General features: G+C 38.6%; 2 protein-coding genes across 2 annotated transcripts; both read right to left on the reverse strand.

Annotated features, from left to right (window-relative positions):
• Positions 1–60: 60 nt before the first annotated feature.
• On the reverse strand, positions 61–7,903 carry trmt10a (tRNA methyltransferase 10A). Its single transcript, XM_039659567.2, has 8 exons — positions 7,800–7,903; positions 6,792–6,993; positions 6,308–6,470; positions 5,286–5,357; positions 5,090–5,164; positions 2,625–2,774; positions 2,331–2,436; positions 61–581 (listed from the first exon to the last, which is right to left on the reverse strand). Exons 2-8 carry the CDS (start codon positions 6,977–6,979, stop codon positions 313–315), a joined length of 1,023 nt encoding a protein of 340 aa, XP_039515501.2. The 5' UTR covers positions 6,980–6,993; positions 7,800–7,903; the 3' UTR covers positions 61–312.
• A 4,247-nt stretch (positions 7,904–12,150) lies between these two features.
• Positions 12,151–20,682, reverse strand: c1h4orf54 (chromosome 1 C4orf54 homolog). Its single transcript, XM_039658548.2, has 2 exons — positions 15,852–20,682; positions 12,151–12,526 (listed from the first exon to the last, which is right to left on the reverse strand). The coding sequence occupies exon 1, from the start codon at positions 20,103–20,105 to the stop codon at positions 15,855–15,857; it is 4,251 nt and encodes a 1,416-aa protein (XP_039514482.2). The 5' UTR covers positions 20,106–20,682; the 3' UTR covers positions 12,151–12,526; positions 15,852–15,854.
• Between the last annotated feature and the right edge of the window lie 3,128 nt (positions 20,683–23,810).

Consider the following 23,810-nt stretch of genomic DNA (forward strand, 5'->3'; position numbering starts at 1 on the left):
TTCTCTACATCATCTGGTTAATAATAAATAAAATAAAAGGCGGATTGTTCTAAAAACAAGTAATATTGTAATTGTTTATTTCTTTTCACAGTATCTACACATCAGTGTTTGTTGCTTGTTTTTTAATGGAAAAGATTGAAAAAAAGGTACTTTCTAATTTTTTTTTTCTCATGAAATGTTTTGACAAAAACACCTTCAAGTCCACACCATCTCAAACCTCAAATTGAGATGTTAAACTAAAAGGAAAAAAAACAAATAAAAATTAGCAAAAAAATAAAAAAAGATGAAATGGCATAAATATGTTACGTCTCTCTATGCCGTGTTTCGCTCGCAGGAATCTGATTGGTTTAGCAGAGGTTTGTGCTCTTCTTGTTTGCTCTCTGATTGGTCCTTTGAGTCCGTTCCCTTTTCTGAGGTTGTCTGTTCTGTATCCGAGTCTTCATCAGAGTCTTCCTCATCATTGCCCTCTCCGAGCTTGTCCTCTTGGCCCACTGGCACAGCTCCCTTCCTCTGTGGCAAAACCGTAAAGAAAGCTTCCTGCCAGTCTCGTTTCTCCAGGAATGCTAGGATGATCTCAAAAACTGCAGCAAGAGGGAAAATTATTGTTTAATTCGCAGCAGTAAAACTTAAAAGTAGTTTGTATATAATTATGGAAGTTTCCACCTCAGAATCATTTTTTTTAATTTTTTCAATTCTGACTTTTTTTCCCTCACAATCGTGAGTTCATTTATATCTCGCAATTAGGAGTTTACCCCTCATATCTCAATTCTGTTACATCTCAATTCTGTAAACTGTTTCTCTTGTTTGCCAGTTGTCTCACAATTCTGACTTCATAACAGAAGGAAAAAAGTCAGAATTGCGGGATATAAACTCTCAATTGAGTTATAATGTCTGAGTTATAATAAAAATACAATTACTTTTTTCTTTCATTGCAGAGACCTCCATACAATACAGAAGTGTCATTTGAATGGATACCCGTTTACACCTGGCACAGGTGCTCTTCGGTCATTTCTGACCGAAAAAATTTCTGTTTTGAAATTTTAAAAATCACAGCTTCATCGGAATGTTACAATCGGAATGTTACAAATGTTACAAACTTGGTGACTTTTATGGCATTATGTATGTGAATCCAAAAAAAAATTGAGGTCATGATCCGAGCATGCTAAGTGGTCTTAAAAAAATAGTCACACTTGTGGCCTTCAGTCAAAAATGACCGACCCATAGGAAATACATTTTTTATAGGAAATGAGTTTTTGGAATTGTTTCAACGATATATTCAAATCCACAAAAAAAAAAAAAGTGTTCATAAACATCTGGGGAATTTACATGCTTCTCCATAGAGAGCTGTATATGTCACCATGATTCTACACTTTTTCTCTATACTGTAACCAGATGGTGCTAATTTTCTTCAAAAAATATTTTTAATACCGCATTAATAATTGTTTGAAAAAAATAATGTATATATAAATATATATATTTTTCCATGGCAAAAATAGACCATAAATATTGCATAAATATTAATAAATTAAATCAAATTGTCTCAAAATACTAAATTACAAAGAATAAATATTATAGAACAAAAATAAATTGCATTGGTTTTACTGGGATGGAGGAAATTAAATTTTTAGGTGTCCGGTCACTTTTGACCGGGAAGATAACAAATGTGACTCCGAAACGAAGAGCACCTGAGGGTTAAGAAGTGTTTTCATCAATCCGATCACAAGTGGACGACGCTAAATACAGGTGTAAACGGGTCTAAAACGTTTGAGCTTGTCCACTTTTGAACACTTCCAGAGGTAGTCGAAAATGCATTTGACCGGATTGCGTTCGTAGTGTTTACGTGCATGTGGTTGAATGTGTTTAAACAGCCACAAAAGACCCTCTACTGACCGCTTCCTGAACTATTAAGTAAATATTATGGAAAGTGCCCTAGCCAGACGGGATTTAAACTTTAGCTGGAGACCCAAGGCGAAAAATGTACCAAGCACAATGTTCTCTCGCCATTCCTGATTTCTAACACGGCTGGTCTTGTGGCTGTCAGAGCAGAAAGGGAAGCTAATGCTCTCTGTATGTTTCTTTATCGTCTCCTTTCGCGTTCATTTGCAAATTGTGTGAGTTTATATCGTCCATTAGATTGAAATAAAGGCCCGTAACAATTACCCACCCATAGACACTCACACTTCCCTCGAAAAATCAGGACAGAAGTGCTTTAAAGTGGACAAAAGAGATGGATTAAAACACCAGGTGTAAATGGGAATGTCTCCCTCGTCTACTTGTGATCCGATCGACCAAAACAGGGACTAAAGAGAATGTAAGAAAGGGCATCTCACCATGATTGACAGCCAGCACCTTGCGGCTATTCATCTTGACGAAACTGCCCAGCGGAAGCTGAGCGTGAGCAATGCCAAGCTCTTGGGCTCGACCAAATGTGATTCCCTGTAATAAAGCATTGGAATTCCCCAAAACCAAGAGCTTGTAATGACTTCAAGGTAAAAAACTTAAACATTATGACAAGTGCCACCCTATACTCATCTCAGAATAAAATCCTCCTGTGAAATTACTTACACAAATAATCATTTCACTGAAAAGTCCTTTATCAGGTCTAACTGTATCAAGCCACTCACCTTATGGTGGTTGTGGTCCACCAGACCTCCAATCACATAGGCTTTGGCTTCATCCAGCTCTTGCAGCACATTGGGAGAATCAGACGTGAGGTAGACGAGGTCGTCCTTGCTTAGGATTTCATGAAACGCTTCAGGCTTGACATGGACATCCTACACCACACACAATTAAATTTGCATTTGTTAAAGGTGTCGCTTTCTATTAACATTCAAACATCAAATTTACTCATAAAGACCTTTTGTAGCCCCGCCCCTTTTCAGCACTGCGCTTGTTGTGTTTCGGTTTGTATTCCCACAGCTTTAAGGTAAGATCTTACGGATTTATGAATATGCTGCTCGTTTTAAAATTTGTTTCGAGATCCGTTAAAGGAGTAGTTCACTTATAAAAAATATTTTGCTGATAACTTACTCACCCCCATGTCATCCAAGATATCTGTGTCTTTCTTTCTTCAGTCAAAAAGAAATGAAGGTTTTTGATGAAAATATTTCCGGGATTTTCTCCATATTAAATGGACTTCAATGGGAACCAAACGGTACAAGGTCCAAATGAGAGTTTCAGTGCAGCTTCAAAGGGCTTTAAACGACACCAGACGACGAATAAGGGTCTTATCTAGCGAAACAGTCGCTCATTTCAAAAAATAAATAAAAAAAGTTTAAGTTTTATAAGCACAAATGCTCGCCTTGCTCTGTTCTGTGAAGAGCGTTTGTGACTCTCCTGTTCAGACTCGTTCAGCAAAATGAACGAATCTTTTTTCGAGTCATGACTCAAAGGGTCCTAAATAAGACCCCTATTCATCGTCTGGTGTCGTTTAAAGCCCTTTGAAGCTGGACTGAAACTCTCATTTGGACCTTGAACCGTTTGGTTCCCAATTAGGTGCATTATACGGAGAAAATCCTGGAAATATTTTCATCAAAAACCTTAATTGCTTTTCGACTGAAGAAAAAAGACGTGGACACCTTGAACTCCTTTAACTCTACAATTAAGTAAATCCACTTCACCAGCTAATTACTCTTCGACAGCGATGACAGAAATATACAAAGCGATCGCAAAAACTAAAGACAAAAGACAAAATTCGAAAGATGGCTGTGCTCTTGTTTCTCTGACGCACAAGGTCTATACTGTAGCTAATCCCCTTTCAGGCAAAATTCAGCATTGAGAATGATGATTTGTGCACAGTAAATGAGTTCTCGTGTGGGTGACAGGTGGGTTTAATATATAAATATACAAAAGACTGTCAACTCAAGAACACAGAAGAGTTTTGAGCATTTGAAAAAGCCCTATTCGTGTGAGACTAGTTTTAATGAAGGACGTTAGAGAAATTCGTGTTTCACACACTCTTAGAACCAGTTTCACACACTTCTATTTAGAACCAGAAATGGTTCCATCCCCCGCTTCATATATGGAACTCCAAAATGGTTCTATATAGAACCATTTTTTTTTTGGTAAAAGGTTCTATTGGCCAAGTATGGAACCCCAGGGTTCTATATAGAACCCAGAGGAACCCTTTTTTAAAGAGTGTATAGAACCTTTTAGGGGTTCCAAATACGTAGCGCTGATAGAACCTTTTCAGGTTCTATATAAATGGTAAATGGACTGCATTTATATAGCGCCTTTATAGACCTAATGGCCACCAAAGCGCTTTACATTTGCCTCACATTCACCCATTCATACACTCATTCACACACCGACGGCGGTGTCAGCCATGCAAGGCGCCATCCAGCTCGTCGGGAGCAGCTGGGGTTAGGTGTCTTGCTCATGGACACCTCGACACTTGGTCAGGTGGAACCGAGGATTGAACCACCAACCTTTCGATTCGTTGACAACCCACATGAACCACTGAGCCACTGCCGCCCCTCGAGAAATATAGAACCTTTTCTTCTAAGAGTGTACTTTGTGATTTTAATCCAGTCCGAATCTGTAATGTCTGTGTTTTTCCTCACACAACCTCAATAAAACTTCCAGGTAAAAATCACCTACTGTTTTTCGACAAACTCAACGGTCCTCTGAGAAATCAAACTCTGTCCGAATGCAAATTGTTATTTGCTGATGTTGTATTATCATAAAGCTTCTCCTCCTGTGTTTTTTAACCAACCTGAGTTATTGTTTGCACAAAAATCTTTCACATTCTTTCATTTCATTTCAATGTTATTGGTATCTGACGCAAAAATTAAATAATAAAATAAATAAATAAAGCCCAATCGTGGAAACTATGAAGACATTTTGGTAACACTTTACGGTAAGGGTACATGAATTATCACGAATTCACGTATAAATTCATGCATGAATTATGTATTCATATCAGATGACTACAAGAGTGTGTAAAAAATAAATAAACTGTAATATTAACATTTACATTTATTCATTTAGCTGACGCTTTTATCCAAAGCGACTTACAATTGTTATATATGTCAGAGGTCGCACGCCTCTGGAGCCTATTTATTATAAGTAGTGTAATTTCACATCTTACCTTCCAGTTGACCCAGCCTTTGTTAATTTCATCCATGATTTGCTTCAACTGACCACCATGACTTGTAAGGTAAAACTGTGAATATAAAAAAAGGCTGTTGAATTTAAAGATCACATTTACTAATACACACACAGTATATAGTGTATATATACTGTATATATATATATATATATATATATATATGAAGGAAACATGCCTGTACAGGGTGGAGGGTGCGTCTGTTCTCAGCATAGGACCTCTGAATCTGTTTGTGAAGTTTCTTTACATCCTACACAATAGGAAATAAGTTTAATTAGGTTCCTTAAAGGAGTAGTTCACTTTAAAAAAAAAACTTTTGCTGATAGTTTACTCACCCCCATGTCATCCAAGATGTCCATGTCTTTCTTTCTTCAGTCGAAAAGAAATTAAGGTTTTTGATGAAAACATTCCAGGATTTTTCTCCATATAATGGACTTCAATGGGAACCAAACAATTCAAGGTCCAAGACAGTTTCAGTGCAAACTGCAAACTGTTGAAAGAGCTTTGAACGATTCCAGACGATGATTAAGGGAATTATCAAGCGAAACGATCACTCATTTAAAAAAAAAAAAAAAGTTTAAGTTTAAGCTCAAATGGTCACCTTGCTCTGTTCTGTGATGTGCGTTCGTGACTTTCCTGTTCGAACTCGTTCATCAAAATGAACAAATCTTTTTTTGTGTGATTTGGTTGATTCAACGAACGAAATTAATGAATTGACTTTGAAAAAGATTAGTTAATTTTCATGAACGAGTTCGAACAGGAGAGTCACGAACGCGCATCACAGAACAGAGCAAGGCGACCATTTGAGCTTATAAAACTTAAACTTTGTTTTTTGTTTTTTTTAAATGAGCGATCGTTTCACTTGATAAGACCCTTAATCATCGTCTGGAATCGTTTAAAGCCCTTTCAACAGTTTGCACTGAAACTTTCATTTGGACCTTGCACCGTTTGGTTCCCATTGAAGTCCATTATATGGAGAAAAATCCTGGAATGTTTTCATCAAAAACCTTAATTTTTTTTCGACTGAAGAAAGAAAGACGTGGACATCTTGGATGACATGGGGGTTAATAAATTATCAGCAAAAGTTTTTTCAAAAGTGAACCACTCCTTTAAATCACCTCTCAACAAGATTTGTTTAGTGCAACAGCTAGATAGCATTATGAAAGTAAGCAAAAGAAGTTGTGAGACACTCCAGCTTACCTTGAGCAGCATGAGGTTATCAAAGCTGCAGTCTATGACCAGTCTGAGCGAGCTGGGCTCTGCCGACCTGCGCAAACGCTTCTTCCCCGTCCACTCCACTCCGTCGTCAGCCTGCGCTTGTCTCTCCAGCTTCCTCTGCTGTTTTCTCTCTTTCCGCTTCTGTCTGTACATTAATATAAAGATACAAAGTCTTTATTAATTATGCTTTGCAACTAGCAAATACATTACACTGAACTATTAAAAGCATATTGTTTTTACACTTTTTTTGCTGATGTGAAACATACCCTAAATTATAGCTCGGCCATGTGTTAGTAGAGCAAAGAGTTTTGTCTTGTTTCATCATTTTGAATGGTTCCTTCCTTGCATTAAATGTTTTTTTTTAAATGCCATATAATAAATGCCAATCAATTAAAATTATTCCTCATTCAGAATATGGACAAAAACTGTAAGTATACATAAATAATATTAAAATAACACGGCTTACTTGCGAAGTTCTCTTTGTTCTTCCCATTGTTGACTCTTGAGAAGTTTCTTCCTTTGTCTTTTAGACAGTGTTTCAGTTTCTCCAGTCTGTACGGTCTCATTTTCATCCTTTGTCGATTCGTTTTCATTGTTAGCACATTCATGGCTCCTCTCCTGCACTGCAGGTGCATTGGCCATATCAGTAGCCATTTAATCTGAAAACACTGGAGTAGCAAAAAATATTGAGTGATTGTTTTTTTTTTTTAATAAATACAACAGATATGGATTATCTCCAGTAGAAAGGTGTATAAATGACAGAAAAATCAATGAAAAATTCCTAAGGATGTAGTTAGGAAAAAAATCATTTGTTAAAAAGAAAATATCAAATATGTGGTGTAAAGTAAACACTTTCTGGAGCCTTATGTATGCATATTTTACCAAAGGATAGTAGGAAGTGAATGGTTCAATCTATGACTTGAAAGGACCACGGGTCGAAACCGTGAAATGAACTGATTCAAAAGATTCGATTCACTGAAATGATTCGGCATCCCGAGCAGTAATCAAACAAACAATAAATACATACACACACCGATGTAACAAAATCTGGTCAAATTTTGACACCCTTGTGGTTACCGTATCCGCGTTTAACCGCGACTATGATGCCTAGAAAAGCTTTCAAACAAAGACGGCAACTTACAAGCTTTGTGTCACTTTTGTCTGTGGTATCAAAACAGTTATTTTATTGTATAAAGATAGCCTATGACTTCCATATTATTTGACATACAATACATGTGTTAACTTAAGATATTAACGTTACGAATACGATACAGGTTAACGTAAGATATCTACGTCTTATGATACAGGTTAACTTAATATCATCAGATGTTTTCAGAGTCTCTATGTCAAAATGATGACGCAAAACATCAGGGGGACCATAAAACAAGCATGCGACATACCTTATAAAACGGCACATATAATACTGTTAATTTACATAAAATAGCAGAATTGCAGGTATAAAAGAGAAAACTACCTCTAAACTGCTGTCTTTCCAGAAGGGCTGTCATCGTGTGCTTTATGCTACGTCATTTTAAAGCGACTCGCTCAGCGTGGGAACATCAACAGTCCGCCATGTTGTTGAGGGCAAGTTAAGACATTCAGGCATGAGATGAGAAATCTCTGTAATGATGAGCCTACTGTAGGTTGATAACATCTGTTCTGAGTTTATATGTGTTAACCTTTGTATATAATACTTGTTTTTAGAAATCTGTAATCTTTTACACGTTTTTCTGGATGTGTAAGAATGGTCTTGAATCTCCCATGAGTCGTCATAAATTGTATATTCTATATAAATGTACACTTAAACTAGGAAGTATAACATTAAGAAATGCTTATTGTTAAACTATGGACCTATACATTTTCAAAGGCAAATGCTTATAGTACTAAAAATGTCTCTTTTACAATTCTAAGAATTATGACAAAAACAGGGTTGGTGTTGAAACCATAACAATAGTTGTTTATAATGCAAATATTGTTATTTTGATGTATGTGATGTATGATGTATGTCTGACAGCATGGAAGGCAAAATACCGGCCGCCCAACATATAATGTAACACATATTATGTTTCATGCACAGGTGGTCAGCTGAAATATTCTGCCATGCACATTACATGGTAACAGTGCTTTTAATGTAGCACTGGGCGAAAAAAAGGCACACAAAACTAACCGTGAACTTTGCCTGGACATACATTCTCAGAACATTGACAAGTTACGTTCTCGAAATATGAGCAGTTCTTTCAGTAACGTTATTAAAATGTTTAGTTCATATCTGGTCTTTGATAATGTTCGTCAGCACAAAAAAAAGTTACTTACACATCATTCATGGAAATGCATTCATAAGTCAGTGAATTAAAATGATATATAACAGATGTTCGTCTTGATTCAGAGCTCATGTCACCTGAGTAGAGTCACAGCTAATATGGAAGTTTACGTTCCCATTGCTGCATAGTAATGTGTGACAGACTTTTAACTACCAGACTATCACCTTTCACATTAGCACTTTGCAACACATATTAGCATATGGATTTGTTGCTTCCTATATTAATTCCCCCGATGTAAGCACTTTACAGAGGATTGCTGTCAATGCGCTTAACGTGGATCTCTAAATATGGTTAAAATACTTTGTACAGCTGGTTTGCTGGACTCATTCTTTAAATGCCATTGTAATAACAACTGATATGAGCTCTAAAATAAACTGGGCTCTCAATAAGTTATGACAACAAATGTTTTTAATACTAACTAAACTAAATTTTCACCTTAAAAAAGATTAAACTATTTTTAAAATCAGTTTAATGTATTTTAAGCTGAAATGACTTAAACATCCAAGTTGATTTACCTTAATTATTTTTTGTACAGTGAACTCATTGGATCATTTAGCAAATTACTTACTACTACTTTAATTTAAAAATGTAGTTATGTCTTTGGAAAAGTGTATGACAAGTAGGAAAAGGAAACAACAACAAAATGCTGAAGTACAATTTTTATTTTTCCTGTAACTTCAAACCAGAGAACATTTCACCCTTTTTGCATCTCTTTGCTTTGAATCTCAGTCTTTATTCTTTCCAAGACGCTATAATGCGTATCCTCATCCAATACGTCGCCCGTCCATCTTCACACATACTTCTAACCATTGTAACATAACTTTGTCCTCATGTCAGTCTCATCATTTATCAAGTGTCGCTCGTAAAACAGTGATTGCTTATTATTAAACAATGGCATTACAGGAACATTTAATGTCATTTTATGACATCAAGTGACTTCTGATTACAAACAAAACCAACATATAGCACATACCAAACAAAAACATTTTCACATATTTACTTTGTCGTGATAGGTATTTCACATATTTATTCTTTTTTATTATTATTTAAAAAAAAACCTTTAAGTACACCTTGTCACTGAAATTAAACACGCCGAAATGATATTCTCATTAATTTAATGACAACGCCACACCAAACTTTGAAAAAGGCAGCTTAACGGACTGGCCAGCAGCTCCAACAGCTGAAATAATGAATGAATTCACAAGAATACTAAAACAAGAGTTATTAAAAACTTCCCATGTGCATCAAAAAAAGCAAAACAAAAACAATATAACAGAGGATCTAAATGTAAGGCCTTTGTTATTAAAAGGTTCAGAATAATGTCAGTTATAAAGAATGTCAATTTTGTCAGCTCATCTTAAAGACGTGAAAAAGCGAATAAAACCCATTAGCCATTATAATAAGTGATGCTGTCTACACTGGATGTGACATGGAGCAATGCGACAACCTCCGGACGATAAACTTACATTTGAGACGTACTTAAATTTGATACGAAGGACAAATTTGCTTTGTCGCGACCAGTGTGGACAGCTTCTTCATATATATATTAGGGCTGTGCAAAAGTTAATTGCGATTAATCGCATCCAAAATAAAAGTCTGTTTTACATAATATATTTGAGTGTGCTATATATAATTATTTTGTTTATATAAATACCTATGCATGCATGTATATATTTAAGAATTATTTGCGCTTAAATTCTGTATATATATATATATAAATACATAATCTATATTATATAAATATAAATATTTTATATAGGAATAACACATTTTCTGAAACATATACATGCATGTGTGTGTATTTATATATACAAAATAATTATATACAGCACACACAAATATACTATGTAAACACAGACTTTTATTTTGGATGCGATTAATCGCAATTAACTTTTGCACAGCCCTAATATATATATATATATATATATATATATAAATACATAGATGCCATAATCATAATCAATTACTACCCAGCACTGTGCATTTTGAAATTGAGGTACAGTCAAACGCTGTCTAAAGCTACATCTTGTAAACTGTTTAGTATAACAGTTTCTGTATTCAAAATACAAGAAATCCCTTCTAATATCTTTCATTTCTTCACCTGAAATCAATTCACCTGACCTTGATCCATTAACACTGCATCCAAAAGCAATGAAACTGCAATACCAAATCAAACCGACTTGGTAAACACATTCTCTCACACACTCATGCTATACTGGTACTGTGAGTAATAGAGGAAATACCATCCCCTAAAACACTTTGTTCACCACATCGCCACACATTTGTGTGTTTAATGGTGGTCTATTCAATACCAGAAAGAAAAAAACAAACTAAAAAAATCACAAAAATATACAATATAAAATGTATAATGTAATTTGTTAAGCTCACTGAACACCTCTCAATGAAGAGTGTTGAGAATCAAGGTCAGGAGAAGAACTTCAGTCAAGGAAAGATGGAAACCAGGAGAGATTTGCTGTGTTTTTTTTTTTTGTAGAGAACCTTAACATGTATCAATTTAACTTACTATTTATATGGTTGATATTGTATATATGAGGAGTTCAGATGCAAAAGCCTCTAAGTGCCATTAGAAATTTTCTTAGAATTATCATTTTTTATTAAGCTTGTATATGTAAGTTCAGTAATTTCACTTAAATGGCAATTAACACGTAATCTTCATTGCCATTTAAGTGAAATTACTGAACTTAAATATACAAGATTGATAAAAAATGATCATTCTAAAAGAAAATTTAAAACTCTTCATATATATATTGAATTATATACAGATATATAATTGTGCACAAACCTGGCCTATTTTACATTTAGATTGCATAGTTCACTGAAAACACTAATAATGTATTACTGTTAAATGTAATGATCTTTAGTAAATCTTAACATGAATATATATTTTTCGTGCTGTTACATTATGATGCCAAAATTCATTTGTAGCATTTAAAATAATAGGTTTTATTTAGCACTATATTTTTAGACAACAAATATTTGGCTAAAGTAGAGCTCTAATATTGGCTGTTAGCAGCCATAGCATGAAAATAATTATTGCCAGAATATTAATATAATTACATCCTTAGCAGTCATAATTTAAAAAGCTATAGGTAACACTTTACTTAAAACCTTTATGTATTGTAATAATGTACATTTTCATAAATAATTGTAACAGAAACACTACAATAAGGTTACATTTGTTAACATTAGTTAGTTACCAAAACTTGCAGCATTAATGTTAATATCAACATTTACTAATGCACCAAAGGTTGTATCTTTTTTTAATAGGCTAAATAATTTAATCTGAGCTGAGTATTTTTACAATACAATACTGTAGTCAGAATTGTGCAATAAAATGAATGCATGCTGGGGCATTTTCTTTTTTCACGAATTACTGTTAATCAACAGCTAAATGCATTGCATACAATGCCTTAAAAACAAATTATATATATATATATATATATATATATATATATATATATATATATATATATATATATATAGCATATAAAGGCTTTAAGAAAAGTGTTACCAAGTTCTCTTTAACCTAATAATCTGACATCATTCTGAGGGTGCTTAAAGTGATTTTTTACAATAATGTATCCAGCAAATGCACATGAATTCAACTACCCTTTGAAAAAAAAAAAAAGATCCAATGCAGATCAACTTTCATAAAGATTTGACAAGCAGACAGAAAAAAAGTTATAACACAAGAACAAAGCAAGTGGGAAAAACGGCATTAAACAAGCAGACCACAGATAATAATGGGAGAAGAGTGGGGGGGATTTCATGATGACGGAGATTCCCAAATACAGTGATAAATTCAGCAAAAAAAAAAACAAAAAAAAAACAGAAGAGACAAGGTGATGTCACGTGGCTCCTGTGTGAAACAAAACAAGAACAATATTAAAAACTTCTTCTGTCAGCACTGCGGACACAGCTATCAGCCAACAGGTTAGTTATATAAGTGTTATTTAGTGTCTCTAAAACCATCGTCTGCTTGCTAATAGCAGGATTATTGCTCATGAAAATATTGCAGTTAAGGCATCTTACATTACTCTCTGCGCGGGCCGTTCGCACGCTAGCTGATTTGTTTGTATAATATCCCTCAGCCAAAGCTTCTGGCCCGCCTCTGGGTCTTTCCCTTTAACATAAGGCCGTCCTATAAAAAGGTGACCTGCCCGCGCCCCAGGAATCTCAGGACGATGAGTCTTGATATCCAGCAGCAGCTGGCACAACACTGTATCAGCACAAACACATGCCTCAAACTGGCTGACCTTTCTCTCCTCCCACCGCTATGCTAACAATGCCACGCCTCTTCCCTTCTGCCCACGGGACGCCACGCCACGCCACGCTCTTTATAGGGCTGGACGTATCACCGCCCATTCCATACACACACAGTGGCTCTTGAGGAAATAGAACAGTAGTCATGCATTTTTACGGCGGTGCTATTTTATGACTTGAGCGGGAGGTGTTAAGATAAAATCATTTTTATTTATAACCATATAAACAAAATAGTGAAGGTCGCACATGGGATTAATGTAAGGCATCTAACTTCATTTATGCAGTGCTGGACAGCGAGTTAGCTTTACTTCGTTACTGTAGCTACTTAAAGGAGTAGTTCACTTTTCAGAAAACTTTTGCTGATAATTTACTCACCCCCATGTCATCCAAGATGTCCATGTCTTTCTTTCTTAAAAATGTCATTTCAAATTTTAACCCAACTTAAGACTTTCACTTTCAATTGTACAGTTTTTAATTATATTTTTAACCCAACATTTGGATTTGTCCATATTTTACCCAGATGGTCATGGGGAGGTAATTCTTATACATATTAATTGTTTTATGACTGCTTAAGTTAAGTAATTCAAATTAATAAACATAATGGCAATGATATGTCTACAGGTCTGATCCAAAACTTATTTAAGGGATATATATATATATATATATATATATATATATATATCAATTGTTCTTTACATTAGCTTATGAGAATCTAAGATGATTTGAAACACATTTTTGGTATGTTTTAGCTTACCTCAAGGGCATCCAAGATGCAGGTGTCTTTGTTTCCGCAGTATTTTCAATTTTGGTATTTTAGGTCAAACCATTCTTGTCTGTCAGTCATATAATGGAGGTCTATGGTCACCACCTCAAAGAGCATGCACAGAGAAGTCCAAATTAAACATGATTTAATGACTTGTAGTTGTAAGTACACATTGATGGCCTAAGACACAAAACGAGCGGTTTGTGTGAGAAAACGAATGGTATTTATATATTTTTTACCTCTTGTAACCACAGCAACGTCCAAGTGATCTGAAGGCGCTTCGGTCTGCACAAGCGCCGGAAAGTGCCAGAAGTGATCTCTCGCGCGTGTACATCCCTCATTGTTTACACAGAGATTTCAGAACTGTTAGCCTTCACTGTAAAGATCTAAACATATTTAGATATACAGGAAATTGCAATGGAAGACGATTTCGATATATCAACAGACAACGTTGAATTTTTTTCACAACCATAATTAGATCACCTCCGGTGCTTTCCGGCGCTTGCGCAGACTGAAGCTCCAGCGCCATCAGAGTACTTGGACGTGACTGTGATTACAAGAGGTAAAAACTATATAAATACTGTTCGTTTTCTCACACAAACCGCTCGTTCCGTGTCTTAGGTAATCAATGTGTACTTACATTTACGAGTCATTAAATCATGTTTAATTTGGACTTCTCTGTGCATGCTCTTTGAGGTGGTGACCATAGACCTCCATTATATGACTGACAGACAAGAACGGTTTGACCTAAAAATATCAAAATACTGCAGAAACAAAGACACCTACATCTTGGATGCCCTTGACGTAAGCTAAAACATACCAAAAATTAATTCAAAGTGAACTATCCCTTTAAGTCAATGGGGTCCAATGTTGTTTTGACATAAACAGTTCTAACCAAGGACATTCCTACCAGTATGTATATAAGCTGCCAGCAAAGGCAACGTCATTTTTCAATTAAAAAAGAAAAATACTAAAAGGCTGTTAAAGCTAAATTAGACAGTGTAATTTCTCTGTGGCCAGAGAGAAAAGGGTGACGTGAATCATGAAGTCATCAAGACTTACAGTGCAAAAAAGGAAGAAGATCATTTACTTTTAATTTGTATAGTTATTTATTTTCAATTTTCTTTCATACAGGTTTCAACAATGTGAGTGAATAATGAAAGAAATTTCATTTTTGGGTGAAAAGTCTCTTAAATGTACCCATATAATTACCATCACTGATGTACAGTATATACTGTACTTGAATATAGTTCAAGGTTTGAAAAGCTTGTTCACTTTGAAATTAACTTTTGGTATGTTTTATCTTACCTCAAGGGCATCCAAGATGCAGGTGTCTTTGTTTCCACAGCAGTTTCAATTTTGATATTTTTAGGTCAAACTGTTCTTGTCTTTCAGTCATATAATGCAGGTCTATGGTCACCACCTCAAAGAGCATGCACAGAGAAGTTCAAATTAAACATGATTAAATGATTGATGGCCTAAGACACGAAATAAGCGGTTTGTGTGAGAAAACAAACAGTATTTATATCGTTTTTACCTCTTGTAACCACAGCCACATCCAAGTGATCTGAGGCTGCGGGCGCTTTGTGGCTGTGGTTACAAGAGGTAAAAATGACGTAAATACTGTTCATTTTCTCACGCTCGTTTCATGTCTTAGACCATCAATGTGTACTTACATTTACGAGTCATTAAATCATATTTAATTTGAACTTCTCTGTGCATGCTCTTTGAGGTGGTGACCATAGACCTGCATTATATGACAGACAAGAATGTTTTGACCTAAAAATATCAAAATTGAAACTACTGTGGAAACAAAGACACCTACATCTTGGATGCCCATGAGGTAAGCTAAAACATACCAAAAATTAATTTCAAAGTGAACTAAATGTCCCCAACTAAGCAAGCCAAAATCCAATGGCGACAAAGGCGGAAAAGGTGACGGTGGCAAGGAACCAAAACTCCATCAGTGACAGAAGTGACAGTGACAGTGGCAGTTCTCCTCTGGCCAATGACCGAACAGTGTATGATTATGAGCATTATAGGACAGATTTGCATTATAAGCAAATTTTTTTTGTGTGCATCATTTTTTAAAGCCCTACCCATTATAAAACATTCAATGCATGCAAATACAATGAAGAAATAATGATTTTGCACTTACGCTTTACCGATGCTCCACCACGAAGCTCATGGTGGTGCCGTCGAAGGAGGGGGGAGCGATGATCCTCGGCCCTTGCTGGGAGGTGATGCTGATGACGGGCTGCTTGCTGGTGGCGGGAACATGTTGAGCCACATGGGCCGTTTGTGACGACTTCCCCGATGGCATATAGTAAGGGCTCTCCATGTAAACTCGTTCCTCCTGCTGTCCCATGTGCGGATGGGATTTATCCCCATCATCTGCTTCGGATTGCATGGAGAGCTGGGACTGAATAGTGCGTGCGGGGATCATCGTGGTTGGCATGTATCCCGGGTAAAACATGTAGGTGTGGCCGTAAGCTCCCGGGCCGAGGGCGAGAGGGGATATCGGAAGCGGGACGGGGGTCATGGGGGGTTGCTGTGGCATTGGGACGTCCACATACTGCCCGGTTTCCGGGTCAAACAGACGCCTGGTGGCCGGTTGCACCGGAGTGTCCACCAAGTAGTAGCTTCCAGTGGTGGGATCCAGCAGCATCTTTCTTTGGGTCGTGTGGAAGTGCTCCGTCGGGATGGGGGAGGGTTGAACCGAAGGAGAGAAGCAAATGAGTTGAGGCTGAGCAGCTTGCATCGTGACAGGCAGGGGTGTGTGGTAAATAGTGGCGGTAGGGGTATCCGGGGACCGCGTCTCCATGACAAAGGATTGACGGCTTCTGGTGTCACTGTGAGCCAGGTAAGACGGCGGACTGGCCGTTTGGGTTTTACCTCCTCCGGGTGGGATTGTATAAACAGCGGATTTGCCCGGCCCGGCTGCGGACGTGGCGTGAGGCTTCACGGGTATGGTCAGGTAGCTCTCCGAATCTGCTGTGGAAGTGAACTGCAGAGGGGCGAACTCAGTCTCACTTCCGTTGGGCCTCTCCCGCTCTTCCAGCACACGCTTCGGATGAGATATCTTCAAGGAAATGGGTAGTTTTGGAGATTTGGGTGTCAAGGCCTTGAAGCTCAAAGATGCCGGTGATGCAACGTGTGTTTGAGGCTTCTTACTTGGCGTTCCCGTGAGCGCTTTAGGGCCGTTTCGCTCTTGATGGGCCGATGACGACTTGTCGACTTTTTTAGGGGGCGTCTCGATTGAATCTCGCCTTTGCAAACTATCCGCAGGGGAATAGCTTTCCAGTTCCTCAACAGCGTGTTTCTCGCCGGAGATGAGCGAGAGCACGTGGCTGTCTGTTATCGGCCGAGGTTCTTTTTTCCTCTTCCACTCGTTCTTGTCAAAAACATACAGTTGCTCCATGGTTTTGACGGCAGCTTGCAATTTTTCCAAAGCGGCTTGGTTGGCCATCTTGGGTTCGCCTTTTTTCTCGCTGGCGTCGCTCGTTTTATCTTGCTTTCTTGTGCTCGCCTCAATCTTTACCCCGGTTGGGACCTCTTGTTTCGGCAGCCTGTTGGCTACAGCAACGTGAGGAGAGGACCTGTCAGCCTCAACTATATCCTCTGGAAATCGTCTCTTGGGGGGGTCTATTAAATCTCCGGATTGCTTTCCATTGCTATTTGTATTCACAGACTGGCATTTAATCACTATGGGTGAAAGAGAGGCTGAGTTCAGATGAGGACTCTGCTTTAACGTCTTCTGCTCTCCATCAGACGTCGAGTTGCTAGATTTGTTGTCGTTGTTATCTAAAGAGACAAAGTGATACGAGCTCTTAACCAATTTACGCACGTCTCTAACCTGGTGAATGGGGGTCTGTAGTTTGCCCTTGTTCTCTCTAATGTCTCTGACTATAAAGTGAGGCTTGTTGTCAGAGGACTCACCCTTGAAAGCCGTGGCGAGCGCTTGGCATCTTGTGTCCTCAGCTGTCTTACAGCCCAAATTGGGAGTCAGCAGCTTGGCGATATTGAACGGGTCGCTTTTGTTGTCCCGTACACTCCGCAGACTTATTTTGATTTCGGGCGACTTCGATGTCACCGCGCTGCGCGTCGCGTCTGTCACATAAAGTGTGTTCGAGCGCCACTTTAAAGCTCCGCTTTCTCCTCGATTGCGCGTGGAATAACTCACTTTCGGCGGCGGTTTCCCAAGGTCCCTCTCCGAGGACGGAAGCTGTATGCTTGGCACAAATAAATGTGACATTTTAGTGGGCTTGCCGCTCGCCGAATCGACGCAGAAGTTGGTTTCCCGCGGACACTCGCGTTGCGGTTTCCCCTCAAGAGTTTTGACGTTTTTATGTTCCTTTTGAAACTCTAGTAGCTCGCCGTCCCTCCACGATCTGAACGCGCTATTTTGGCTTCGAAGCAGTGTGCTTTTGGATGCTTCGAATGCTCCTTTTTTAGTATCATTCGCCGACTCTAAATTGGTTTCTGATGCACTCGTCAAAGTCTCCTCGTTGCGCCCGTCGTCTTTGGCATCGCTTGAATTGCCGTCTACTATGTCGCCGAGATCGTCCACGCTGACGATCGTGAAGTCGGAATCGGCTTCTGAGAATTTCGAGCTTTGCCTTTGCAGCCCTTTGGAATTTTTCTTGGCCGCTTTCTCGTGCTCGTGCATCGCGAAGCACGGAGAGGGCGCGTGGTGCGCCTCGCATATCTCGCCCCTCTCCATTTTGCGCTCTTGCTCGAACTGCATTTTCTTAGAAATGACATTTTTCAGGAGACTCGAAGCGAATACGGATTTCTTGTGTGTGTCTTCCATGGTTTCACCTGCATTGCAGGATCGCTTGCTTGCCTCGCTCCCTTGGGCGCTTGGCAAGGTGTGTGTAACTTCATCTGTGGAACGTGATCCTCCAGCGCTTTCGTTTACAGACTGGCCGGATTTGACATTGCATCGAAAATTGAGCGTTTCGGTCAGTCTTATGAGGCCACTTTGCCCCTGTGAGAACTTCCCCATGAGCTCAATCTTTTTAGTGGTGGACGATGCGTTTTTGTGGCCGACTAAATTGCCGTTCAGTGCAAATATCTCGACCGGGGGCGCTCGCATGCTGGTCAGCGTCAAGCCTGTTATCCCCTTGCCGTCCCTCTTTTTGGCGAAATGGAATTTGGGTGTGGAGCCGTTGTGCGCGACTAAGTTTTGATCTCGCCCCTTGCCATACTTTAGGTCAACAAACGTCGACCAGCTGTTTATTCCCAGCCCATGCTCTGAAGCAGAAGACTCACTTGAGGTGCTAAAGTTGATGGCATTGAAATATGGATACGCCAAACTTTTGAACGCCCTGGCAGTGAGATTGCGCACTTCCTTATCCGCGTCATCCAGCTCGCTCACCGCGCTGGACGCGCCGCTGGAATACTCGTTCACATCTTTGCTTTTCAATTTGCTGCCAAAGTGCAAGCGCCCTGGCACAGCAATGAAACACTTTGCGTTATCACACGCTTTGTCGCCCTTTGCATCCACTCCTCTCAAAACATAGCGGCTTTTGTCTTTTTCGTGATCTTGGATGTTGCGTAGCTCATTTACAGCGCGGGAAGTGGCTTTGATTGACAGGTGAATCTGCTTTTTTGACAGGCCCTCATCTGAGCTGGCACATTTGTCCGCGTCACAGAGATTGCTTTCAGGCTTACTGCTGACCACGGCTCCGCTCGTATTAGCCTGGTCGCTTTTCACACACGCTTCTTTCGTTTCATCGCTGTCAAAAGAGGCATAATCGACGAACGAGTAGACCTGGAGATCGTCCTCGAGTTCCCAGCTTGATCCCGTCTCAAAGTCGTAATCCGCATCATGGTCCAACTCCAAAAGCTCTATTTCGTGGGTTGTGATAAAGTGGGACTCGTCTTCGCGCGCGTCGTGATCCGAAAGCACCACAGTGACCTCATCGTCCGATTCACTTTTGCTGCTCAGATAAACTTCGTTGTATTGTTCATTGTTAGCGTTTCCTGTGCTCTGCGCCTCCAAATTTGGTGATTTGGGCTTTTGCTCCGTCTTTTCGATACAGTCCGTTTTATCAGCTCGAGGTGTTTCCGAAGTTGCTGTTTCAAAAGAGGTCGACTTCTCCGCGCATTCCTCCAGTGCGCATTGATTTTCAGTAGATTCGCGTATTTTTCCAGTGGGAGGTTCGTGCTCTCCTTGTGAATCGCTCATGCCACTGATACCCTTAATTATTTCCAGTGGACTCGAGTCTCCAGTAAATGCCACTTTCTCTGTTTTGGTATCATCCAGTTTAAGTTCCAGCAGGTCGTTCAGATCCACATAATTTGACTCTTCTTGTGCGTTTATCAGGCGCATGTCCCGTTTGGAAAGGAAGTTCTTAAACGAATCGGTGTCTTCCCGGTAAATGAGCGTTTTCTCCGAAGCTGCCATAGGCTGTATTAGTGATGAAGCGGTAGTTTTCTTTTAGGAGAGACACCAGTCCCCAGGAATCCCCACTGCACTGCCCGTTGTCCAATCCTAGTGGAGTTGTGGCTCTGCTCTGCCTTCCTCACCCACAGTGGAGAGCAACGGCGTGGCACTCGAGAACGTCATTTCAGACGCGCGCCAGACGTTCACGCGACCTCCTTTCAGTGAGAGAAACGACACTACTCACCCTGCTGCACTTTCTCCTAGAATATGTCATGCATGTCCCCGTAATAATGCTATGGGAAGCGTTTACCCGACGACAAACGGAGACTGACTTCCATGACACAGCCTGTTGTGTTGCGCGCTGTCACTTAAAATGCGTATGACTGCAAATTTAGAGCTGATGACGAAATGCGAAATCGGCTATTTTAGAACGAGGATGTTATGTGCAGCGTGTTTTGTTACATACTGCAGACAAGGCTGACTCCCCCCGACACAACATTTGTGCTAAAAATGAATCCTCCTTAAGCTTCTCGCTCAAATGCGCGCTTTTGACGTGTCGCCGCCTTAACCCAACAATAGAAATATCTGTCACAGCCATATAGTCGCTCTCCGTCATGTGATGGAAAGGTTGACGCTCTAAATGGAGTTTCAGCATGTTTCAGTCAGTGATGAGGCAATGGTGAATGCAGTAGCTGCCCAAGTAAATAGTTGAAGAGTTGGCAAAGTGTTGGTAGTTAGGCTACATTTAGTTACAGTCGTCTCTAACTTCTTATAAAAACAATCTCGTTTTTCCTCAATTAGCCTATTCCCTGGAAAGTCTCGTTTTAATGCTTAAAACGTGCGTTTTGGAGCAAGGTCAGCACCACAGCGGTGGACAGCGCCTTTGCGGTAGACAATACGTCATTTGTTAATTCCCCGGAAGTAGGATGCACTATAACGTACAATACAGATTTTATTTTGATTTTTTTAAACATTAAAATAAACAATAATGTGATGTTTAACATATTTATCTTCTCTGTTTGAACGAACTTGTCAATTAAATAAAGTGAATCAGACAAAAATGAGTTGCCTATCTGAACATTGCGCACGAAGGGTCGTGGCCTCGCATGAATATTTAATTAAGTAGGCTTGAGCAACGAATAAGGATTTATATGTACAGTAAAGCTTTTACATTTCTTTAGCATGGCATACTGCTTTGTGTAAAATTATGCCTATTTTATTTAAAGTCAGTGTTTGAACTCACTGAGAATTTATATCTAACTTCTAAATAAAAAATACTGGGTTGTTTCAACCAAAAATTGGGTCAAATATTGACACACCCAAATTTTGGATTAAAAATGTAATTTAAAATTTGAACCCAACTTCAACTTTCACTTTCAACTGTATTTTTTACATTTTTTGGTCCATATTTGACCCAAATTTGGGTTGAAACAACCCAGCATTTTTAGAGTGTATTAGAGTAAAAAATGGGTTAAATATGGACTAACCCAAACATTGGGTTAAAATGTAATTTAAAAATTTAACCCAATGGCTGGGTTTGTCCATATTTGACCCAAAGTTGGGTTAAAACAACCCAGCAAGTTTTAGAGTGTATAGAACTTATTTGCATGCATCTTTCACATTTCCATCTTTAATCTGCTGGTATCTGAGCAAAGGTTTTACAATAAAAGCATCATTTTAGTATTTATAGACTATACAGTATATAATAGTTGTATGTTGTGTAAAACAATGTCATGTGCTGCAAAAAATAAAATTAGTTGAAAAATATATATATTATTTTTATTTTATTGGACTAAGGCAGGCATAACAGGAAAAGAAAACAGTGAAAACGAAAACAAACCTGAGCTTAACTGTTACAATAAGGCCTATACCTTAAGTTTAAATACATTTACCTATACCATAAATTCGTTAAGGATTTAAGGACTTTTTTGGCTTTGTTTGTGCAGTACATTCGCCTGCAGGAGACCTGTTAAGACTCGCAAATGTTTTGGACTGGTATATCATGTTGCATTCCTTCAGCAACTGTAGGCTGAATGAGAAGACCACCATAAAGACAGCCTGAGTCTGAGATCTGACCCAGTTTAAAGCACTAAAGATCCTTCATTACCAATTCAGAACCAGCCGCATTCAAGATGGCATATAGTATTAAGCAGGATGTTATGAAGGAATATTTGAGTTATTATATATTTCACACATTCTAAACCATTTTCCATGTTGTGTTTGTTGCATGAGAATAAACACACACACACACACACACCAGGCTGCCACAAACAGGGTAATTTTAGTGTGCTATTTAAATGGCTCCTGTCTGCTCAAGTGTGTTCAGATACTGTTACATTCAGTGGCTGTATTAATCCACCAGGTGTTAAATCATGTCATCTATTAATCATCAAATGGCAGTTCACACAGTTTAGAGCTGATTAGTTAGACACACCCGAAAACAGCTTATATTCGCAGCCAATTTTTCTTGAATAATATATAAGTGCACTGTGAGTTGTGATTGGATCGCAGTGCTGCAGTGTCTTAATCAAGTGCTTCTCCTTTAATGTGTTTCTGAAAGCACACAATACAAGGACTTCTTTTAAAGCTGTCAGCTCTTAATGTTGGTATAAGACATCTTGTTTATTCCAGTTCACAGCAGCAGTGTTAAGGGTTTATCAGGCGGGATCTTAGATAAGTATTTCACTGATAACTCTGAGTGTTTGACCATCTGTATACAAAGCCATTCATCATTCACCCGTATTGGTCAGGGCAGGGGCTTTCCAGCTTGTCCAGTATATTGATGTCAATGAGAGTGAAAATTAGCTAATTAAAAAGCCTCTCTGGTACACTCTAAAAATGTTGGGTCAAATATGGACCAACCCAAATGTTGGGTTAAAAAATGCAATTAAAAAATGTACAGTTAAAAGTGAAAGTTGAAGTTTAGTTTTTCAACACAACGTTTGGGTTTGTCCATATTTGACCCAAATTTGGGTTCAAACAACCCAGCATTGTTCAGAGTGTATGAATTATCATTAAACTTTCATGCAGCCCTTGTAAGAATCTTTTAAAAATGATACTTAAAGAAGGTTTTGTCTGCACACAGTAAACATGCTTTTTTAATTTTATTTATATTTTACCAAAAATGCTTTTAACCCAATGCATTGGGTTACAACCCACAGTTGGGAAGGTTCTTTACCACCCCATAGTTGTGTTACTCATTGGGTTATTAACCCAACATTATGAAAGAGATAGTTCACTTTGAAATTAATTTTTGATATGTTTTAGTTTACCTCAAGTGCATCCAAGATGTAGGCGTCTTTGTTTCCGCAGTAGATTCAATTTTGATATTTTTAGGTCAAACCGTTCTTGTCTGTCAGTCATATAATGGAGGTCTATGGTCACCACCTCAAAGAGCATGCACAGAGAAGTCCAAATTAAACGTGATTTAATGACTCGTAATTGATGGCCTAAGACACAAAACGAGCGAATACAAACAGTATTTATATCGTTTTTACCTCTTGTAATCACAGCCACGTCCAAGTGATCTGAGGGTGCGGGCGCTTTGTGGCTGTGGTTACAAGAGGTAAAAACGATATAAATACTGTTTGTATTTATACACAAACCGCTCGTTTCGTGTCTTAGGCCATCAATGTGTACTTATATTTACGAGTCATTAAATCATGTTTAATTTGGACTTCTCTGTGCATGCTCTTTGAGGTGGTGACCATAGACCTGCATTATATG

The sequence above is a fragment of the Pimephales promelas genome, chromosome 1 (assembly GCF_988280905.1).
Source record: "Pimephales promelas chromosome 1, fPimPro1.hap1.1, whole genome shotgun sequence".
In the NCBI taxonomy this organism is placed as follows: Eukaryota; Metazoa; Chordata; class Actinopteri; order Cypriniformes; family Leuciscidae; genus Pimephales; species Pimephales promelas.